Consider the following 20561-nt stretch of genomic DNA (forward strand, 5'->3'; position numbering starts at 1 on the left):
CACCTTATCAGATACAATAACATCTAACAATCAATTGCAAAGCCTTGTAGTGGCACCTGCAGTGCCTTTGCTGCTGTTACTCTCCCCACTGGATCATCCCAGTCTGGGATGGTCCTGCATTGCTCCCTTATAGGCACAACATATTTCATGGTCATTGCCCTATAACAAGTGCATCTGCTGCAAAAATAGGGATTTGGATTAGGCTCAATCATGACTCTGAGCAACTTTAGCCTCATGGTATTTTGTGCCATCTGCTTGGATGTGGTAAAATACAATCTCATAACAAAGGTTATTAAATTCCACCCAAAGCTTGCTGCAGTTCTGACTGAGCAGGAATGGCAACGAGGAAGTGCACAGAGATGTTGCCTTGTTGGTTTGTGTCCTGTGGATGTTGTGCTCTATGAGGCTTTTGTTGACATTGTCCTGAGGCAGTGAAAGGGTTAAGTGCAAGGTTAGACATTGTCACAATCAGACCTGTGCTGTGCTCGTTGTCATTATGTCTCTTTTACATAGGGAGCGCTACATTGCTCCATAGCCATTCCTCCGGCTGCACTGATACCAACCTCCTGGCTAACGTGTGTGTGTGTGTGTGTGTGTGTGTGTCTATTTGTATGTCTATTTGTATGTCTGCTCTTGTAGCAGTTGAGTGTTATGCATAAGCATGTAGGCGTTTGTATGTCAGTCTAGCTGGAGTACTGTGTAGGAGATTTATGTGTGTGTGTTGCATACAGTGCTGGGTTTTGCCTGAGCTCTAGGCAACCTCTGCTGGGGGCTGCTCACTGATCACTGTCATTAATCTAGCCACTGACAGAGGCCTAGAGAGACAGGGGGCCGGGGGGGAGGGGTGTTACAGGCGGGGGGGGGGGGGGGGTGTTACAGGCAAGGGGTGGATGGAGGAAGGAGGGAGGGAGAGAAGGAAGTGTAGAGATGGTTTGTTTCTGAACACCCTGCGCAAATGCACATATAGTTTGCACGTGTAAAAAAAGCTGTATTTCTGATAACAAATCAGCATGTCTTGGCCATTTTTCCTCCACAGAGGAAAATGGCAAAACTAATCTAGTGGAAAAGAAAAAGGAGAGAAAAGGTGGGAGACGATGGCGGTTTGGGGTTGTTATTATGCCAGCATAGATATGGACAGATTGATTGGGCAGATAAGACGGATGAGCAGACAGATAGATTGAGAGGATGCTGTGAAAATGGCGAGGCTGGAAGACTTGGCCCTCCTTTGAAGAATGAAGGAGAGACAGAGGGATGGAAAGATGGAGGGAGCAAGAAAGGCAGCAAAGAGCAAGTGAGAGAGGAAGACTGGGAGAAGGAAGGCAGAAAGACTTCACAGTGTGTCTGACGGGCAGGCCTGAGGGACACACACACACACACACACACACACACACACACACACACACACACACACACACACACACACACACACACAAAATCACTCACAAACATAGTCAGCAATGTGTGTTTGTGCACTGAGAGCATGGCTTTGTGGGGGTGGCTGATCCACAGCTGCTGTGGGCCAAACTTAAACCCCACGTACAGTAACAAATGCTGTTAACTCCACCTCTGCTGCTTGCCCAACCTTAATCGCTACCATGCATTCCTCCATCACTTCCATGCTTCCCCCTCCTCCCCTCCTTTGCCTCCATTACCACCTGCCTTATCACTGTGTGCATTAAATCACCTCCATTTGTTTATTTGAATGTGTGCAATGAGAGCCATCCGTTTTGAGCTTGTTTCCCATCATGCTGTTTGGACCTTGGCTGGGCTCTGGCGGTTGGAAAAACAGCCGCAGTTGGACGGACTTGTGGGAGGAGATTTGAATACCAATTATAGCTGGTATATGTGCGTGCGCACACACACACACACACACACACACAGGCCATGTATAAATCAATGTCGCTGTGAGTCACAGAAGGGAGGCCTGGCGTGTAAACACAAACATCAAGGGAAATGCTGTACACACAAAAATAAAGAATGTGGACACGCTTAGCAAACATAGGTGAAGAAACACAGGCGTACACCTACACATACACCTTGCCTACAAAAATCTTACATAGTACATTAGTTTTTTTTTAAACATGGGAATAAGACTGCTAATGCGAGAATTTGTCCGAGCCCAATTGCAGTTTTTGATGCTTGTCAGATCCAGTCTGCATCATACCAGAGTTAAGATTGCCTTTTTACTTTCTTCTACATTGCGCAGGGCTTGCTATTTCAGCATATTTCTTTGTTCTCTAATGTGGTGAAAAAGTCTTCACAGTAAGCCAAGGTTTATCCTTTGATCCAAACCTTGGAGGATAATTCACCCTCAAAATAAAATAAACTTGTCGACAGTTTAATTAAAAGAGCGAGACCTCTGCTCCTTGCTCTCTGCCCTGCCATCTGCTGGTTCACTGTGTACATTTGAGCTCAGCGCACAATCAGATTTCAGTGTTCGCTTCTTTTTTTGTTTCTGTGATTCCCTGTCTTTTTGTAGGTCTAAATAATTGGACAAGCTGAACTTGGCAGACGGTGCTGGCATGCCCGTCAACACAAGAGAAGCTGAAATTGGCCTTACAAAAAAAACGCTGCCTACTGCTGTCGTGCACAGCCCTGTTTGATCAACCGATGCAGTCTTAAAGGGTCCTGACAGGGTGGCCCGTTATCTCAGCTGAGCAACTGCTCACACATAAGCTCCATAAACAAATTGGACTGTGTCCCTTTTTGGGCAAGTCATGACTGAGAGAGTTACAAAGCTTAGTGTGGGCTGGTTTTATTCTCCCCTGGGCTTTTATGGGTCCATTACTCAGAAGCAGAAGAAGTTCTTAGGCTCACCGTTTAGTGCAGGTGATGTATTCTACAGTAATTATCTTCTAATCCGCCCCCTAGTATTCAATGCGATCCATAACTCCTTGTCTTGAACTGCAGTTGTTTTACACAATGATTGCATTTCAATCCCCTCCAATATTATAGACAAGGAACAGAGAGGATTTTATTTTTACATTAAATTATTAACTAGAAATAAAGGGAAATAAGACATGCCAAGTCATTTTGTTTCTACTGCAAGGACACATTGGACGTGGCCCTCACACATCCCTTTTCACATCCTGTTTACAGCACCGTGATTCAGTCTATGTTTTGTCCTCATGGAGAGGTTCATATATAAACAGAATGCATGAGGCACAATGATTGAAGGGGGCACACAAAGACACCAATTGGCAATTGAAGCCTTATATCTCATTTGACCATTTGTTTAATTGTCCATTAGTGAAACTTTCTATCAATCTAATCAGACCAGCGCTAATGTAGAAACACTCTTTATAGCTGCTACCTCATCTCTTACCCATTACTATTCCCCAGACAGTTCCGCTTGTGATTATCATAATGGTGATCTATGTCGTCCTTATGTGTCGCTCTCTGAGAACAACTGGCATTTCACCAACTTTGCCGCTGAAAGTTTTTAATGCTGAGTAGGATGCCAAGGACGTCTCCGCCATTTGCTGGCTTGAGAAGCCTGCCAATCAATCCAACGCTTTTAACTCCATCTGATCTGATTGGCTCAGTATAAAAAGAGAAACGCCCCCCCCCTTTGGATGCAGCTTTCCATTCTCTGACCTGATGTCCCCTGAGCCAGCAGCTTTTCTCCAGCCACTGACCCCTCTTGCTGTATATTTGTCTTTGCCACGGGAGTGCGAAATCAGTAAACAGCGATTCCCTCCACACTGCTTCTTGGCACTACACACAAAGGCAGTTGCTATGTTATTCTTTCTACTGGGCTACAGTTGAATTGCGGTCTAGGAAACGGAGGTTGAGGGAGAGAGATGGGATCCTGAGTCTGAAAAAACATTAAAACACCCAACGCCATGGGTTGAGCATTCCTTGCTATTGGTGACACAGTTTCCATGACTAAGAGTAAACGTTTATACCTCCTGCTTGGCCCTGGGCTTGTTTAACACCCTCCCTTGTAGTAGTGACACCTGTCTCCGAAGCTCCCGCAGGACCTAGCGCTAACTCGGCCAGACAGCGGCCTCCAGTAGTGCCGGTAACCAAGGTGATTATCCCCACTCAGGCGCTGCGATGGAGCCCTCCCCAGCTGTGATTGGACGAGAGAGGCTGATTGAGCTGAAAAGGGCAAGTGCCTAAAATTGAAGAGCTTAAAACTGTGTACTCTGCCATTGCGGAGGCTAATACACATCCCATCTGTAAGACTTGATGTAGAGACAAGAGGAGGGAATGGCTTGTAAGGAGGTGCTCGTCCAGGGGTAAGGAGGATCAGTTAAGGACTTAAACCCAGGTGAAACTGTCAAGGCTAGGCACGCAGGTTGCCAACAAGACCCCATTTCCCTTTACCCTTGGGAGGTCTGTGTGTCCAGTGGAGGCTAGCTGATGAGGAGTGACCAGGCTTAGCAGGGGCACCGGGAGACTGATGGGGTCAGAGAGGTAGAGTGAAACAGAGAGGAGGGGAGATGGCTGGTTGCACAGTGTATAAAAGAGTGAAGGAAGGGAGCGAGGAAGGGGGGGGGCACTACGGGCATGCGTCACAGACCAGTGAAGCAGGGAGGAGCAGAGGAGAAAGTCAGGCAGAGAGGAGTCCAACAAACACGTGAATGATTGCAGGATTTCAGCTCTGAAATGGGAGGGTGTTAAAAGACAAAGGAGAGAGAGCAACCCCTGCTGCGCCGAATGACGGATTTAGAAGGCCAAAAATGTGAGGAAGGAGAGAAGGGTGAGATTAAGAAGGTGGGAAAAAAGCAGAAAAATACAGGTTGCTGGTGTGAGAGGAGGAGATGGAGGAAGAGGAGGAGGAGGAGGAGGAGGAGGAGGAGGAGATGGATGGTGATACATAGAGATAAAGATGGAGGGCAAGCACTGTGTAGGTGACCAGACCAGAGAGACGAGGTGTCATGATCGATGAGGTCACAGTATGCACACACACACTCTTGCCCCCCCCCACACACACACACACACACACACACACACACACACACACACAGACACACACAGACACACAGACAGACAGCAAACAACTATTGCAATTGTTTCCCAGCAGCTCATGGCCAGTCCTCCCACTTTTAGAGAAGCTGCATGGTGCGTCGGCTCAGAGAATTAAACACCCACACACACACAGGGCTATTCATCTGTCTGCCATTTAGAATCCTGCTTCGTATCATCGCCATTAATAGGTTGGCTTTGATGAGATTGTCGGATGCTGAAAATTGCCAGTCAAAGCAGTGCACAATCTACTGGGAAATCTGATGGAGGTTTTCTGAAGGCGGACGCAACAATGCTGAAGAGGTCTCGGATGAGTTTTCTATCTTAGAAAACTCTCAAAATGTCTCTCCCACTAGTGGCAAATTCATTTGAACTATGATCACGTCTTGCATCAATAAAGTGCCAGTGTCAGTTGCAGTAACCTCGGTAAGGACATCTTTTTTTTTCTGTTTTTATTCAAGTGTAATCCGACCTGATAAGATCATACTGATGCGTTTAAAGCATTTTGAAACATTTGAAGTTGGGAGATAAAAGGGCTGTTTGCCTAATGTTACAGAAAACCACACATTCTGCATTACAGTATGCACTTTAAAAAACCAAATGCTATCACTCAGTGAAAGACAAGTGATAACAGCAGCTGCCAATAGATTAAACTCAGATTGCTCAAATCGATTCTGGACAGATGCCAAATGATTGTTGACACAGCTACTGGGAAAAAAAAAATCTACTGCAGCTTTCACGACACTTCCCAAACACACACCTACACTCTCTCTGCCACTTGTCTCTATCTGGCTATTCATTATCTCTTTTTCTCAGGTCTGAGACAAGAGCTTCAACATCAGGACTAGTAAGCTTTGATCCACTTCATTAGCAAACCAACAACAACCCTTAATTATTGGCAATTAATTAGCGGCACATGAAAACAATCCTTGAGAAGTTGGCCGCTCACAAAGACCCCCAAGCGCTTGTAGGAAGGAGGGTGAGAAAAAGAAAGAGATGGACAAATGAAAGAGAAAGAAAAGGGAAAAAAAATGAGGGGAATAAGCCTGCGGTCATGCTTAATGTGCTGGGGTGAGATTTACCGCAATGATTTGCCCGGCTCTTTTGAGATTCATAAGGTCATCAATTCATGCTCTGCTTTCAGCAGGGCCAAACGAAAGTGAGGCTATGCAGCCTTCTGCACTGAAGTAAACGGAGAAGAAAAGAAGCCGGGCCAAATTGAATTGGTGCTGCGATTGTTTCTGCAGAGATTGTTACAGTTGGCAAGGCCACTTAAAAAGTGGCCGAGCACCAACAACCTTGAGGAGAGCTCGGGCTGATTCTCTCCCAGGATTCATTTTTCCCTGTGCAGCTGAAGGGGGCATTTAAGTGCACGACTGCTGATTCACCTTATTGCCATTAACAGGTACACCCCCCTCTCCCCTCACCTCCCATAAAGTGCACCAGCAGACTGATGCGGTGCTTTGACTCATGCCCACAGACGTGTTCCTATCTCCGTGTCCATCTGTCGGCTGAATAATGTTATCACGGACTGCAGAAGGGCCGTGTCTCTCCTTCCTGGCCGTTGCAGTAGAGGAGTGGAACAGCAGTACACTCTGTGATATTGAATAAGTTTGACACAAGCCTTGGGCATTGGGTGCAGTTGCGGAGAAACAGTGGTTCATAGCAACTGCCACCCGCTGGGCCATACTGGTGAACTGAGCTGTGAAGCAGCTTGCAGAGGCCAGTGGGGTTCTGTGGTCGGTACCAATGTTATTTTTTTGATTTTGTGGACTCTGTAGCCATGGACAGCAATTGGTTTTTGTGTCTGCAATATAGATCCTACAGTTTGGAGAGCCGCAGAGTACACACAGCACGGCACTTTTGCCTCTTGACTGCATATACAATAACATACTTTATTGCAAAAGCAACTAAAAAAGAAAGCTGTGGGGGATTTTCTTTCATTCTTGATTGTTTTTCTTGTTTCCCAGGGGCCAAGATGGCTGCCATCTGTCCTCCCATTTATCCGAGCAACTCTGTCTGCTGTTTTAGTCACTGAGCCTGCATTTTCCTGTATATCTGACCCAAAATCACCCATGATACTAGGGCTGCACGATATGAGGAAATATCACAATTCATCATAATTGCAAATATTTTGACTGATATTGTGATTGCGATATGATTCATGATATTGTATGGAATGACTATTTTTGTATTCTTATTCTCATATTCATTGAAAAATATAAAAAATTGCGAAGGATCTGTACTGAACAATTTTGATTTTTTTTCTTTAGTCTGTAGGATAAGATTTGTAGGCGGAGACGTCGCTGCAGCACCACAATACTTAATTCAGAATGTTTTGACACATATTTTGCCTTTAACCAATATTGCGCCCCCCTGTGATTTGGATATTGCACTAGTCCATATTGTGATTTCGATAAGATTTTGATTAATTGTGTGGCCAGGAGTTTACATTTTTTTTAAATGCTTTTCCTGTCATTAAAATAAATTAAATATGTATTTCATGTAAAAATGTTTCTTCTTTTATTCAGTATTAGAAAAATATAAAACGACGGATGTGATTACAAGTGCAATACATTGCTCTGAGTCTTGCATACCATTAGTGTAGACTTAAATTGCATGAATCTGTGGTTATGTCAAGGCACTATGAAGCAAACACTTGATGCATGCTTTGTAAGGCAGGAAATTGAAGCTGCCAACAAAGATGAAGGCTCAACAATCTGAAAGAAGATTGTATGAGGAAGTGGTGAGTCTGCAAAATGACCAGAATTTATCAATGTCAGGATTTGATCAACTAAGATAACGGCGGAGGTGTTGCCCATATCTGGTTCATGTGTCACTGTTGGTTAGATAACGCCGCCAAATGTGGGACAAAGCATAATTAAACATTTTTGACAACTTTCTTGGATACATTTTACTCTGGATAATTAAAAGGTTAATTAACTAAGAAAACATTGTGGTACCAATATTACACTTAATAATGATGACTTTCTCATTATTTTAGCATTAACTTGAATAAAAGTGGTACTTATGAATGTAATTTGTTGTAGAAAAAGGAGACTTTTTTTTTGGCCTTTATTTTTATAGGACAGTTGAAGACATGAAAGGGGGAATGACATGCAGCAAAGGGCCGCGGGTCAGAGTCGAACCCGTGACTGCTGCGTTGAGGAGTAAACCTCCATATATGGGTGCGCACTCTACCAGGTGAGCTACCCAGGCAGCCTCTCTTGAAGACTTTGATTTAATTCTGTCAACTGCTATTTTGTTAAGTTAAACAGTAGCAAAACATCCTTAATTTAGGTACAAAATCATAAACTTAAAATCCTAATTCGATTAGTAGTATAGATTCATTATATCATAACTATCATATATTTATCATATATCACACATATTTTTCCTATGCTTCTAAAACAATTTAATCAAAACCATGTGCGCATTGGTGGTGGGGGGGTGGAGGTTTGTGACAGCACGCTCTTTTATATGCAATTATATCTGATGCTTATTAACCATGGAGATGGATTTGAGTTGTGCTGTGGGGAAAAGTGATTTATGAGCTTATGGGGAAAATTAAAAACAAACATAAACCATAGGTAATTAAAAAGCAGGTTGATCCCAAATGATGACTTACGTATAAATCTTTGGCCGTGTTACAGAAGTGTGCACAAATCTGTAGCAAAGCAGACAGGCAGGTTGGCAGTTTGGCTCTGGCACACACACACACACACACACACACACACACACACACACACACACACACACACACACACACATATTTGCATATGCATAAAAAAACAAACATTGCACTGCATTTGGGAGACTGAGACCTTTTGGAGTTTCCAAACTTATTTACTGCAGCGTGTTGTGACTTGATGCTCTGTGCCTTTTTTAAATGCCATGGACCCTCTCTGGCCTCGTTTTTTTTATGAGCTTCCCCAGGATTGTGTTTCAAGTACACAAACATATTCACAAATGCAGACAGACAGTGTTTTCAGACTCTTTTTTTTTTTTCTCGTTTTAATTTTTTTTTTTTTTTTTTTTATCCATGTTGCACCTATTTTGTTCTCAAAGAAAACCTGTTTACACTCTTGATCACTGTACTGGTTCTCCTCTCCCTGCCTTTTTTTTATACCTTTTTCTCCCCCCCCCTCTTTCTCTCAACCCCTCCCTCCTCTCTGACCCTTAATTCCTACAGTGTGAAGAAGGTTAAAGGGCCTGGGTGGTGACTTAGCGTCTTTTTGTTTGTACTCACCATGATCACTCAATAAGCTTTTTTTATCCCTCTTATACCCCCCTCACTGTGGGCCTGTCTTTCTACATCTAATCGTGTTGGTACTTAAATGCCCATGCCTCCGTAAGTGGTAACCTCCACTTATGTGCCCAATAGGTGCATGTGTCCGCATGAGTCTGCTCCAACTGTTACTGAGATAGTTGAAAGTTGAAAAGACATATTTTGGTGAAGGGGAGGGGGGACTTTTCGTTGCCAGGATGCAGGATTTGATGGACCTTTTGGCTAACAGTCTCTCCTGCCTCCCTGCTGCTTGCACCCCTTTCCCTCCTCCTCTTCCTAAGCTACCTGTTATACTGTAGCCGCAGGCTATAGTGGTGATGCCAGGGCCAGGTGTGGAGAGGTAGACCGTGAGAGGAAGGGAGAAGAAGAGAGAGGGAGGATTGACAGGGCCCAGGTGGCCAGCTTGAACGCCTGTGCTTCTGCTTTCCCCTTTCTCATTTGCATAGATGAAATGTTTTTTTCCCTTCTGTCTGACTCTTTATTTTCAGCACTCTCCTTCCATTTACACACGCAGCATCGATTCATTTCCAATATTATATTTGTTTTCTCCCTGCTTCTTCTCCCGCCGCTGTTCTTGTTTCTCAGAATAAGTTACACTTTCACTTCCTTCCTTTTACTTTTAACTTTCTGTTTTCTTTTTTATAGACAATTGCCTCCCCCCCTTTTTACCGTACCTCCAGATTTACCTTCTCTCCTTGTCTGTCTTGCTTTGGGCTTGCTGAACTGTGCATTTTACTTATGTGCTGCACTGCAATATTCTGAAGGTGGAGGCTTATTTCCACCGTACGTGCACTTCAGGGACCGTGCAGTCCCCCCAACCATCTACATTCATCTCTCACCCATCTTCTCTTGCTCTTGCTGTTCTTTACTAACCCTATATCTCCTCTCCCTCCCCGTCACTACTTTTATTCCTCCTGAAGACTGTGCACAACTACGTTTTTCTATTATTTGCAGCAAAGCAAAGAGTTTAGCTCCTTCATATTTAATTCCCTCTACTTCCTACCAATCTGTTGATCAGGCCATCACTCACAAACAAACACACACTTTATCACTCTCCTCTTTCCTACTCTACTGTTTCCATCTCTCTATCTTAACCTCTCTGGCCATTATATATCATGATTCATCTCTACTGGCCATTTTACGGTTGTGTATGCTGCTGTGTAGGTGTGTGTTTAAAGGGGCTGAGTAGTATTCTTCTCACACATACAGGCACATACACATGCATCATTGTCCTGGCGTTTTTGTCATGCCAAACACACTCCTGACTGGCTCAGCCTGAGTCTAAATTGTGCATAAGCAAGCATGCTCTTGGAAATATATTTTTTGTTCAAGCACTTTTTTTCCAACCTAAACACACCTTCATTTTAGAGATATGCCAGGTTCTTATCTGTGAAATTCCACACAGCCAAATAGAAGCCCACATATATGCTTCCACATATATACAGGGGACAATGTCTGTCAGACACACACACACACACACACACACACACACACACACACACACACACACACACACACACACAAAAAACAGCCATCCGGTACCCTCAGAATTGCTGAATTGAGTTATGTAGCCTGTCAGTCAACTCCCAGCTTCCACACATACACATACCCCTGACAGATTCCTTCCACACACACACATCCGCCCGCCTGACGGTGCATATTTCGCATGGGGAAGGGACTCAATTATGGCGAAGGTGAAAGAAGCAATAAACACGGCACAGATACAGTGAGGCGCGCTCAGCAGCACTGCAGTCAATCACAGAGCCAGGTAGGTAGCCGCTGTCGCTTTGCTCATCCAGTTGTGAAGTGCTGAGAATGGCCAGGGGTGGTGGATGGATAGAGGGAGAGAGGGAGGGGGGGTGTAGTGGAGCAAAATGCTGCCATCCGACCCTCATGAAAATGATGTGGCTGTGGCTGTAACCAACTTACATGGAACTGCGACTGAGAGGACAGAGAGGTGGGATAGATGGAGGGAGGAAGGCAGTGGGAGATGATAACATCCCACCTTCATTTCAGCCCACAGCATACACGCATAGATAGTTATATTCTGTAAACAAACACACACACACACACACACACACACACACACACTCTTGACCGTCACTGGCACTGCTGCACGATTTGGTCATCCATCCACACTAGAGGACCAACAGCACAATCGCACTAAATAGTGCGTCATTTGCCAAGAATGCATCTGTTGTCCTTTTCTTTTTGCATGTGTGGGTTTATGTGTGAGGCTGATATAACCAACACCTCGCCTGATGTTGTTACTGCCAGTATTAACGCAGTGAGTTGAATATATTCTGAACACTATGACTGCTTGTTATCACCTTATGATCAAACGAGTCAAGTCTACAAACATCAACTATGAATTCATGACCGTGCTGAATGATGATGTTTTTGCAAATGAAGATCAAAGGCAGGTTTTAATCTTTAGAGATGGGCTGTGATTTTGACCTAAACATGAATAAAGGATAATTCTGGTTAATTACAACTTGGATCTTATTGATGTAGTCTTGACCATCATTTTTATTGTTTATGATAATAAAATTGTACAAGTTAATTGTTGAGATTGGGGAACAAGGCGCCCTCGCTATGAAGTCCAAATGGGCAAAAAAAGAAGCGCAGTCAGATACATGTATGTATGTATGTATGTATGTATATGCACAGGTACATGCACATAGTAGTTCAATGAAGGGTGCACTCGCTTTAAGTTGAAATAAGTGGTTTAGGTTATCTGGCTCTAACAGTTGGTTCGTTTACCATCTGGCTGTTTGTGTTTCTTGCTGCTTACTTTGGCGAATACAGTATTATCATAACCAATAAAAATGATTGCAGAAGCTACAAAAATAACACCCAAGTTGTAATAAACTAGAACTATCAACTGGAAGTACCAGTCCCTGGTTGCAGATATTACTGAGCTAGGACACAAATGTGTTACTGATTCTGATATTTGGCCGTCTTGGGCACGTTCACAAACTTGATAGTCAGTGGGTTACACCAGGCTTACCAAAAATACAAAATAAAAAAAAAAAGCCAGACAGCTGACAATTGTGCTCCATCTCAGCCGTAACAGGTAGCCTGTCTGTGTTGCACAAGTGTTGTTTTCCTACCCAAGTGTCAAAGAATATATCATACAGCCATTCTGCAGGTTTTAGCTGAAATGTATTCAAGTAAAGCAATGCAAATGTTTCTGTATGATCCAGACAATCTGTTGCTGTCCAGACTGATCTCATGAAGTGGCGTATGTATGACACGCCAATTGGTATGCCGTTATTGGCGTGTTATGAAGACGCACACTCGCTTTTCAGCGTGTTTATCAACGCTGTTTGGCCTCCATTGACTTACATTACCTTGCGTTTGCGTGTGAATTGACGCCGTAGCGAGTAGTATGAAAGGGCGAAAATCTGTGTAGAGATGTTGGTCGAGGTGGTGGATGGGTAAAACGCAGGACTTTCACTCAGGAGAGCGGGTATCGTGTCCCGCGTGTGATGTTTCCTTCGTTTTCTGTGTGTGTTGTTTTCTTACCACGTTTTTATTTTCCTAAACCCAACCCAGTTTTTCTTCTCCTAAATCCAACCCCGTTTTTCTATTCCTAAACCCAACCCAGTTCTTCTTTCTCAATCCCAACCGTTTTTTCTTTTCCCCCACGTGTGACGTTTATACCAACCGTAGCCTCGCGATAACACACCACGTGGCTTTAGAAAGTGGCATGTATATCTACGCTGTATACAGCAGAAGGCAGTAGACATACACGCGGATAGCTCAACATGCGTACAGATAACACGCCACTTGGCTTTAGGAAAGTGGCGTGTATGTTTACGCAAAGTCATGATATCACATTGTGCTGTCAATGGATCAAACATACTTTCACATACTTGTAGTTGGTGATAATCTGCCATACACCCACCCACACATACACAGTTCTGAAAAGTTTATTATGTGTTCCCTCCCATGTAGAGATTCAAGCCAACAGATGGAGTTCTGTACATATACCCGCACAATGCACACAAATACAGATAGATGAGGGAGCACCCACTTGGACTCGCACACATGTCGCACTGTGACAGTTTAGTAGTCACATTAACAGCATCGCACAAAGCTAGACTTGATAACTACAGCAGAGGTAGAGAGAGAGGAAGCGACTGCCTACTGAGAATCTAATAGTTCCAGCAGCTCTCTCTTACTCACCTCAGCTACCTTTCGATCCTATCTTGTCTCCCTCCATCTTTTATTCATTTCTTTTTCCCTCAGCATATCCGTATTTCTCTCTGCCACCTCCCCTGTCTCCCTCTCTTCCCAACTCGTCCACTTCTGAATCTGCCGCCATGGCTTGCCTTTTGGCAGTTTCTCCTACGCTGATCTCTCCCCCTGTATCTTTTTCCTTTTGGCCTCCCTTACTCTCCATCATCACCACTTTTGCTCAGTCTCAGTATCAGATCCCATTCTTTTGTACTTGGCTCAAACCTCTGCTCCTCTCTTTCTGTCTCTCACTCTGCACCTTCTTTCAGAAGTGTGAGTTGGCAGAGATTTATGGAGGGAAAGAGGAGAGGGGAGGAAAAAAGTTAAGGTCAGGCGTATACCGTGCCATTCTGTATAGAGCAACGAAACAACACATCCACCACCTTTAAATTAATGTTATTAATTGCTTGTGCGATACTTGGGGTTATGACACTGTCGTTATTGTTTTGTGTTATTAATAAAGAGTTATGGAATGGAGGGGCTGAAATCAATAATCAGGTTGAAGGGGAAGAAAACAAGGAGAGAAGGGGACAGGGCACAGGGACACACTTGGTGCAGCTCGGACATTATTATTAGTTGCTGCTGCCCTTTTAATGAGGGTTATTTAATGGGCCAGAAAACGGGCACACACAGCAAGCAGCAAACTGAATGCTGATTTGCAATGGCAAGTACAAACCAAAGTCTGATGAAACTCCTTTTATACTAAACTGAAAACATGGGAGTGAAATATGAAGGTGTTGTAAAAAACAAAGAGCTTGGCCAAAACCCTCTTGCCTGCTCAACCTTAAGCCCTCCCCGCGCTCCCCCCAATCACTCTCGCTAGTGTGCGTCGTTCGTTCCACTTTTATCCTCATTTACCCCTCTCTGCTCTGGGTCTTTGTTTTTCTCTCTTCTTCCCTCTCTCCCCTTTTCCCACAGTGCCTTTATGGGAAATGTATTCATTACAGGACAATAAATGCATGATTGGAAAGAGTGGACTGTCTTTCAGAACAGTGTGTTAAAAGGCAGGACTGAGAGGGAGAGTATGTGATAGCATTACACACCTGATGTCTTGACTCAAAGGTAGCGCTGATTTTCTCTGCATCGCTGCTTACTCCGCAACATCATATCAGAGCACCTGTGATAGAACTTTTTTTTCTTTCTTCTAGCTATTAGTGTTAAGGAGAGTTCTAGGAAATCAGCTCTGCTTAACAGCTGCACTCAAATATAGAGCTATTCACCGTTATGAATGCAACATGGGTTTCAGAGCCACTTTGGCGATGCTATATTTACATTTAACAATTGTCTGGATCCCAGTGTGACACTCGTTCAATTATGTGATGTATCTCCCCTGTGTAAACATAGCACAGCGGTATAATGTAATTCACTGCAATAAAGACATCTCAAAGACAGATGACAGAGCAATGCAGTCACAGAACCTCATCTGCATGGTGTTAGTTCAGCCCGGGTTATCACTGCCAACTTTTCTTTCCATTTTTCCCCATCTACTCTTATTTTCTCCTCTACTCATAAAACAATGAGGATTTAGGATTTCTTTTTTAAGTAATGCTAATGACAGTTCAGTTTTAAGTCATGAGTTGTTATGGCACATGCCAACACTTAGACCTACACATTGAAAAACATGTCTGCACAAATGTTAGACTGATAAAATGGCCATAACAATATATTGGCAGATAGCTTATTGGACAATGTTTAACAAAAAATTAGAAATACCGAAGATATGTTTGAGGTCATTTAGAAACAGTTCCACTTTAACAAAGTTAAGGGATTCCTATCAAAAATGTTTCTTTATGTTAGGTGTTTAAGTAAGAAAATGATTATAGGACAATTTATCATTATCAGATACAAAAAAAGATAATCTCAAATACTGATATTGGCCTAAAAAATCCAGCACCAGTCTGGCTATAATTTATTTCATGATCAACAGCATTCTTAGTACGTAGCCTTTAGTGCCTTTGTAGCATCAGAACAACACATGATTTACATAAACTTAGAATGGAGATGCAGGTCAGAGACATGTAGCCTACTTTTGTCGTGATATTGGTGCAACAATGTTATTTTTTATTTATTTTTATAATTACACATCTAATATTTCCTTTGAACAGAAATGACTTGTGCCTGATAACTTTTCCTAACGGCATTATATTGTGTATATGCATTTATGCACTACACAGCAAGATTAGAGTTTCTAACTAGCCATGGGACGAAAACGCCTTACCCAAAAATGATTATTCTTTTTGCTTTATTTCTCTCTGAAAAGATGCCAAATGTGGTGACATCATCATTGGCCTCCCTCAGTCACCATTTAATAATTTGTAAAAGATTAATTTAACCAGCAGACACTTTTATTACATTCTGGCACAGAAAAGCTCTCTGGAATTTGATTGGAAAACCGTCCAGTAACCGGAACAATACAACATATACACTGCACTTCAAAGACAACAGAAGAAGAAAATGCCCATCCTATACAAATCACTGCAGCAATAAAAGCAAAATAACTGATATTGTAAAAACAAATAGTCAACAATAGCCCTTATAAAGCACCAACAACAGAAACGAAGAATACTGCAGAGTAGTCAAACCTCAGGCTTAATAACAGAATTTGTCAAGCACACCTGAGAGCAGTTCACCGAGCTTAGTTCCCTGAAGTGTGAGCCTGGCTGAATCTGGCCTGCAGGTGTTTATAGTCGATGCTGAAACTAAAAGTTTAAATATGCACAAAAGCAGAAATATGCATGTGTATTAACCCCTGTGTATGCATTGTTCTGTCAAATTCATCTCAAGTCATTGTCTAATTTTGGGGGCACACGTGTGATGCCTGTTTGCACAATTATCCAAAAATGGATGTCAACAAATCCCTGTTTGACCTTATTTGGACATAAACCAGATTTGTTTTGTCCTAACTTGGCATTGGCAACATCTTCTGACAGCTCCATAGCAGTCATTTTTGTAATTACACACATCCATTGCACGTTAATATGTTGTGAACCTTAACAGCCTATTCATGGCGCATGTGCACCTCATAGTACTATATAATCTCTTGCATGTTATTACAGCACAATTTGAACATGCTGTATGTTACAGTAACACATCTGCTTGCACAAATCATTATGTAGACCTAAAAGGATTTAGTACCAAATTAAGAAAATAGAGCTAGAGAGAGAACTCAGCGTACTTTATCACCTCTGCACAGTTGGCCAGTCACTGAGTGGAGTGGGTGTGAATGTTGTATTGTCTGTTTCGAGAGTTACAGAATTGGTCAGACACAGTCTTCCTTATCCAACACTGGGAAGGTATTGGGGAAGGTTGTTTCTGAAGCTATCTGACAAGCAGTTCTGAGGGAGTGACCTCTTGTATACCGGCCCCTTTAAACCAACCCATTTTGATTGCAAGACCATATACACATTCACAGGTAGGCTAAGTGTCTGCATATTTATTGACATGCAGGCTCGCTCCTCTAAAAGACACAAACACACAAATCGCTTCCTTATCTCGGTGAAGTAGCGACTAATCAGTATGGATCTCAGTCAGCAAAGATTTAGCTTGGCTGTGTAGAAAAGATCCACTTTATTTGAAGTTGAAACGCATCAGTTATCAGCCAAAACTGTTAATAAAGCAGCATTGTTCACTACCTTAAACAGCACAAAGGGAGAAAAAGAGTATATTTCTCACTATAAATCAGATGACAGTTATCTTTCGCCTGTGCATCTTTACTTTTGCTTTTTCATTTGAAAGTATTAATGTGTTTCAAGAGGTGTGTGTGTGTGTGTGTGTGTGTGTGTGTGTGTGTGTGTGTGTGTGTGTGTGTGTGTGTGTGTGTGTGTGTGTGTGTGTGTGTGTGTGTGTGTGTGTGTGTGTGTGTGTGTGTGTGTGGGATTTATCTGTGTGTGCGTGCTTAGACTTGTTTGTTGCCATTTCTGTTTTGAAAGAGTACAAAGAGCCCACGGTGGGAGTGAAAGCTCAGCCACTAGTGCTATAGGCCTCTGATGGAGAGATTAGCAGGGAGAACTGTGAAATAAAAAGTGTTAATTAAAAGCAGAGAGTGGAGGTGTGGGAAAATCAGGTAAGAGAGATAACATGGTGCCAGTGAACTGAATACAAAATTATTTACCTGCCCACACACACACACACACACACACACACACACACACACACACACACACACACACATACAAAAACCCATTTTAACCTGAGAAGATAGGGGCTGAGGGATAAAATGAGCAAGTTAGTGATGTGGAAAGTGTGCAAGAAAGGGAGCACCGCTGAGTAGGAGGCAGAGGGAATAAGGGATTAATTGAATCTGTTTTTAATCCTACTGTTTGTGTCTGTTTGTTATATACATTTTATATTTAAATTTTAAAGGGTGGACTGGTGTGTATAAGGGCTGCACGAGCAGTTCTTTCAACTAACACAAAAAGTCTGAGTGTCTTTCGTGATTATGTTGCAGCCTTTCGCGATGTGTTGATTGTGGCAGTTGATATTGCGATAACGATAAAAAAAACGATATATTATGCAGCCCTATTGTGTATGTGTGCTTGTTCCAGGAGGTCAAAGTCCAAGCGTTTGGAAGCTGTGATGGCAGATTAAGAAGAGGAAGGAAACTATCTGCCTCACTTCTTTTGTATTTGAAGCAGAGTAAATGGAAGGAGATAACTTTTGAGTCAGGCACCAGAGATTGCAGTTTCTAAGCATAACATAATTACAGAGAGGAATAATGTTTCTGTGTCTGAAAAGGAGAGAGAGAGATGGAGCAAGGGTGAGGAGGAAAGGAAAGCAAAGAATGAAGGAGGCCGAATGACAGCTCATAAAAACAATGTGAACCAACAAAGTTGGGAGTTATGGGGGACGATGCTGGAGAAAGTTGCCGAGGTGGAAAGGGCAGTAAGAGAGAAAGCATGAAAAGAGAGAGGCAGCGAGCAAAAGGGATTAATCGAAACGGATTTTAATCCCGCCGGTGATATTAGGGTGAGTTATATTTGGGGGCTGCCAAGGGGAAGGAATTTAAAGGGAGGGTGAGAAAGAGAGAGAAAAAGAGGGTTTGGGGGGGGGGGGGGATTACATTTGTAAATCATTTTAATGACGCCTCTCTCCTCTGCATTAGGGGGCAGCCAGGAGGCCAAACAAACAGTGTGTAATTAGACCAGGGGAATGGGAAATAGAGACGACAAGAGAGCCAGGGCAAGGGAAAGTCATTTGCTAAAGTAAAGGATTGGAACAGAAGACCTTTGGACAATAATGGTTATGGCTCTCATTATATGGTGCCGCTGTTAAGAAATGAGACCTGACAAGGTCTGTGTAACCACCGAGGAGGAGGAGGATGATGAAGCTGCCGGCGGCCGCAGCGGTGACGACGGTTGGCATTGTGATGATGATGATGATGATGGTGGTGGAGGTAATAATGTAAGATACCATCCTCATGGGAGGGGGATGAATATACCGGTGTAATGCTGATTATCATTATGATGGTTGGAATTATGATTACAGTAATGGAGATGATGAATGTGATCACAGTGTCATGGTTGCCATTGCTGTCAGTTCTGCTAATTATCCATCCATCCAATATACCCGCTTATCCTGTGCAGGGTCACAGGAGGGCTGGAGCTTTTCCCAGCATGCATTAGGTGAGAGCTGAGAGGTATATCACAGGGTATAGTCATGCCTTCACATTAACACCATTAGAGTTCCTAATTGAACCTGAACTGTCCCTGAACTGCACTGTTGTTGAAGTTGGAGCCCCTGTTCTGCCGGACCTACTAATTATTGTTATGTTTTCGGCTGTTCCACATAATTGTGTGTCTAAGAAGTCAGTATGCTCTTTGGGCTCTGTCATACTGAGCAGTAGTGGAACATGCAGTGCCTTTTTTTTTTTTCACCTGCAGAAAACTGAGAAAGGAAATAAAAGGTTACAGTACTCCTTCAGCTTATATGTAGTGATGACATTTCTTTTCTACCAAAATTGATTATTATGAGATTTCATATAGGACTAGAACTAACATTTATTTTTACGATTGATTGATCGGTAGATTATTTTCTTGTTTAATCTATAACATGTAAATACGTGTAAACAATAGAATCACAATTTCCCTGAGCCTGAGGTCTTCAAATTTCTCTTATTCAAGACCAAAGATCAGTTTCCAGTTACATAAAATGGAGCAAAGCAGCTCACATTTGAAAAGTTGGAACCTTCAAATGTTTGGCATTTGTGCTTGATAGATAATTTAAATGTTTATATCAAAATATTTTTGTGATTCGTGTCGGTGATCCGCCAATCAACTAATCATTTCATCCTTGATTTTATATTTTATGTTAAACTTGAAAAATATGATGTATGTTAAAGGATATGTGCATCGTTTTTCAAGCCTATGTTGCATAATACTCCCATGCCCATATGTACATTGCAAGAGTTGTAACCATTCCTCCTGTTCGTACTGGCTCAAAAAGGTTCCCTTCCTAATTGCGATTACAGTCTAAAAAAAGCGGGGCTAAATCCACAGTCCTATTTCTGTGCAAAGAAGAATTCTAAAGTTCAACTGAATCTACAGTAATATGCTTTTAGCAGTCTGAGATGGACAGATCAAGTGGCTATCTTCCAAGTCAGTCTTTGTAGTGTGAAATTCTTTCTTTGTGTTTCCCCAGACAGTCTTTCCTTGCTGAGCTGAAGTGTAGGGATAGTAAGAGGGAATTTCTTTTTTGTGTGGTCATTTGAAGCCCTTATTAGAGAGTTGACAGAGGAGAGAGATATGAGAACAACATGTATCGAAAGTAAAATAAAGGGATGTTGCACTTCATGGTCAGCGCCTTAAACCCATAGGCCACCAGGCTGCTGAATTTTATACTTAAAAGACTGTAACTTTGAAAGATGCCCACTGGATTTATCTAATTCAAACTGCTCAAGACTCGCAGATGCTTTTGCTGAATTTTGGATTGCAATTTTTCCTTTTATCACTTTCATTGAAATCAGGTAAGGAAAGGATCTGATCGGCTTCTAGGAAGAACATTTGCAGCAACCAATAACAACACACATATGAATATTGTTAAAAGGCAGACTTGAAAGACA

The 20561-nt window shown here is 42.6% G+C and overlaps 1 protein-coding gene across 4 annotated transcripts in view; it reads left to right on the forward strand.

The window, feature by feature from the left end:
* The window catches only part of cadm4 (cell adhesion molecule 4), a 154873-nt gene that overhangs the window by 1113 nt on the left and 133199 nt on the right, over positions 1-20561 (forward strand). Inside the window, exon 1 of one of the 4 annotated variants that reach the window (XM_078252467.1) lies at positions 20364-20465. The exons of the other annotated variants lie outside the window; for them this stretch is intronic. Coding sequence (XP_078108593.1) covers positions 20408-20465 — 58 coding nt within the window. The 5' untranslated portion in view covers positions 20364-20407. Of the gene's footprint in view, positions 1-20363; positions 20466-20561 lie in introns of those variants that run through there. 4 annotated transcript variants of the gene reach the window in all.

Source organism: Sander vitreus, chromosome 6, assembly GCF_031162955.1.
Source record: "Sander vitreus isolate 19-12246 chromosome 6, sanVit1, whole genome shotgun sequence".
Classification (NCBI taxonomy): Eukaryota; Metazoa; Chordata; class Actinopteri; order Perciformes; family Percidae; genus Sander; species Sander vitreus.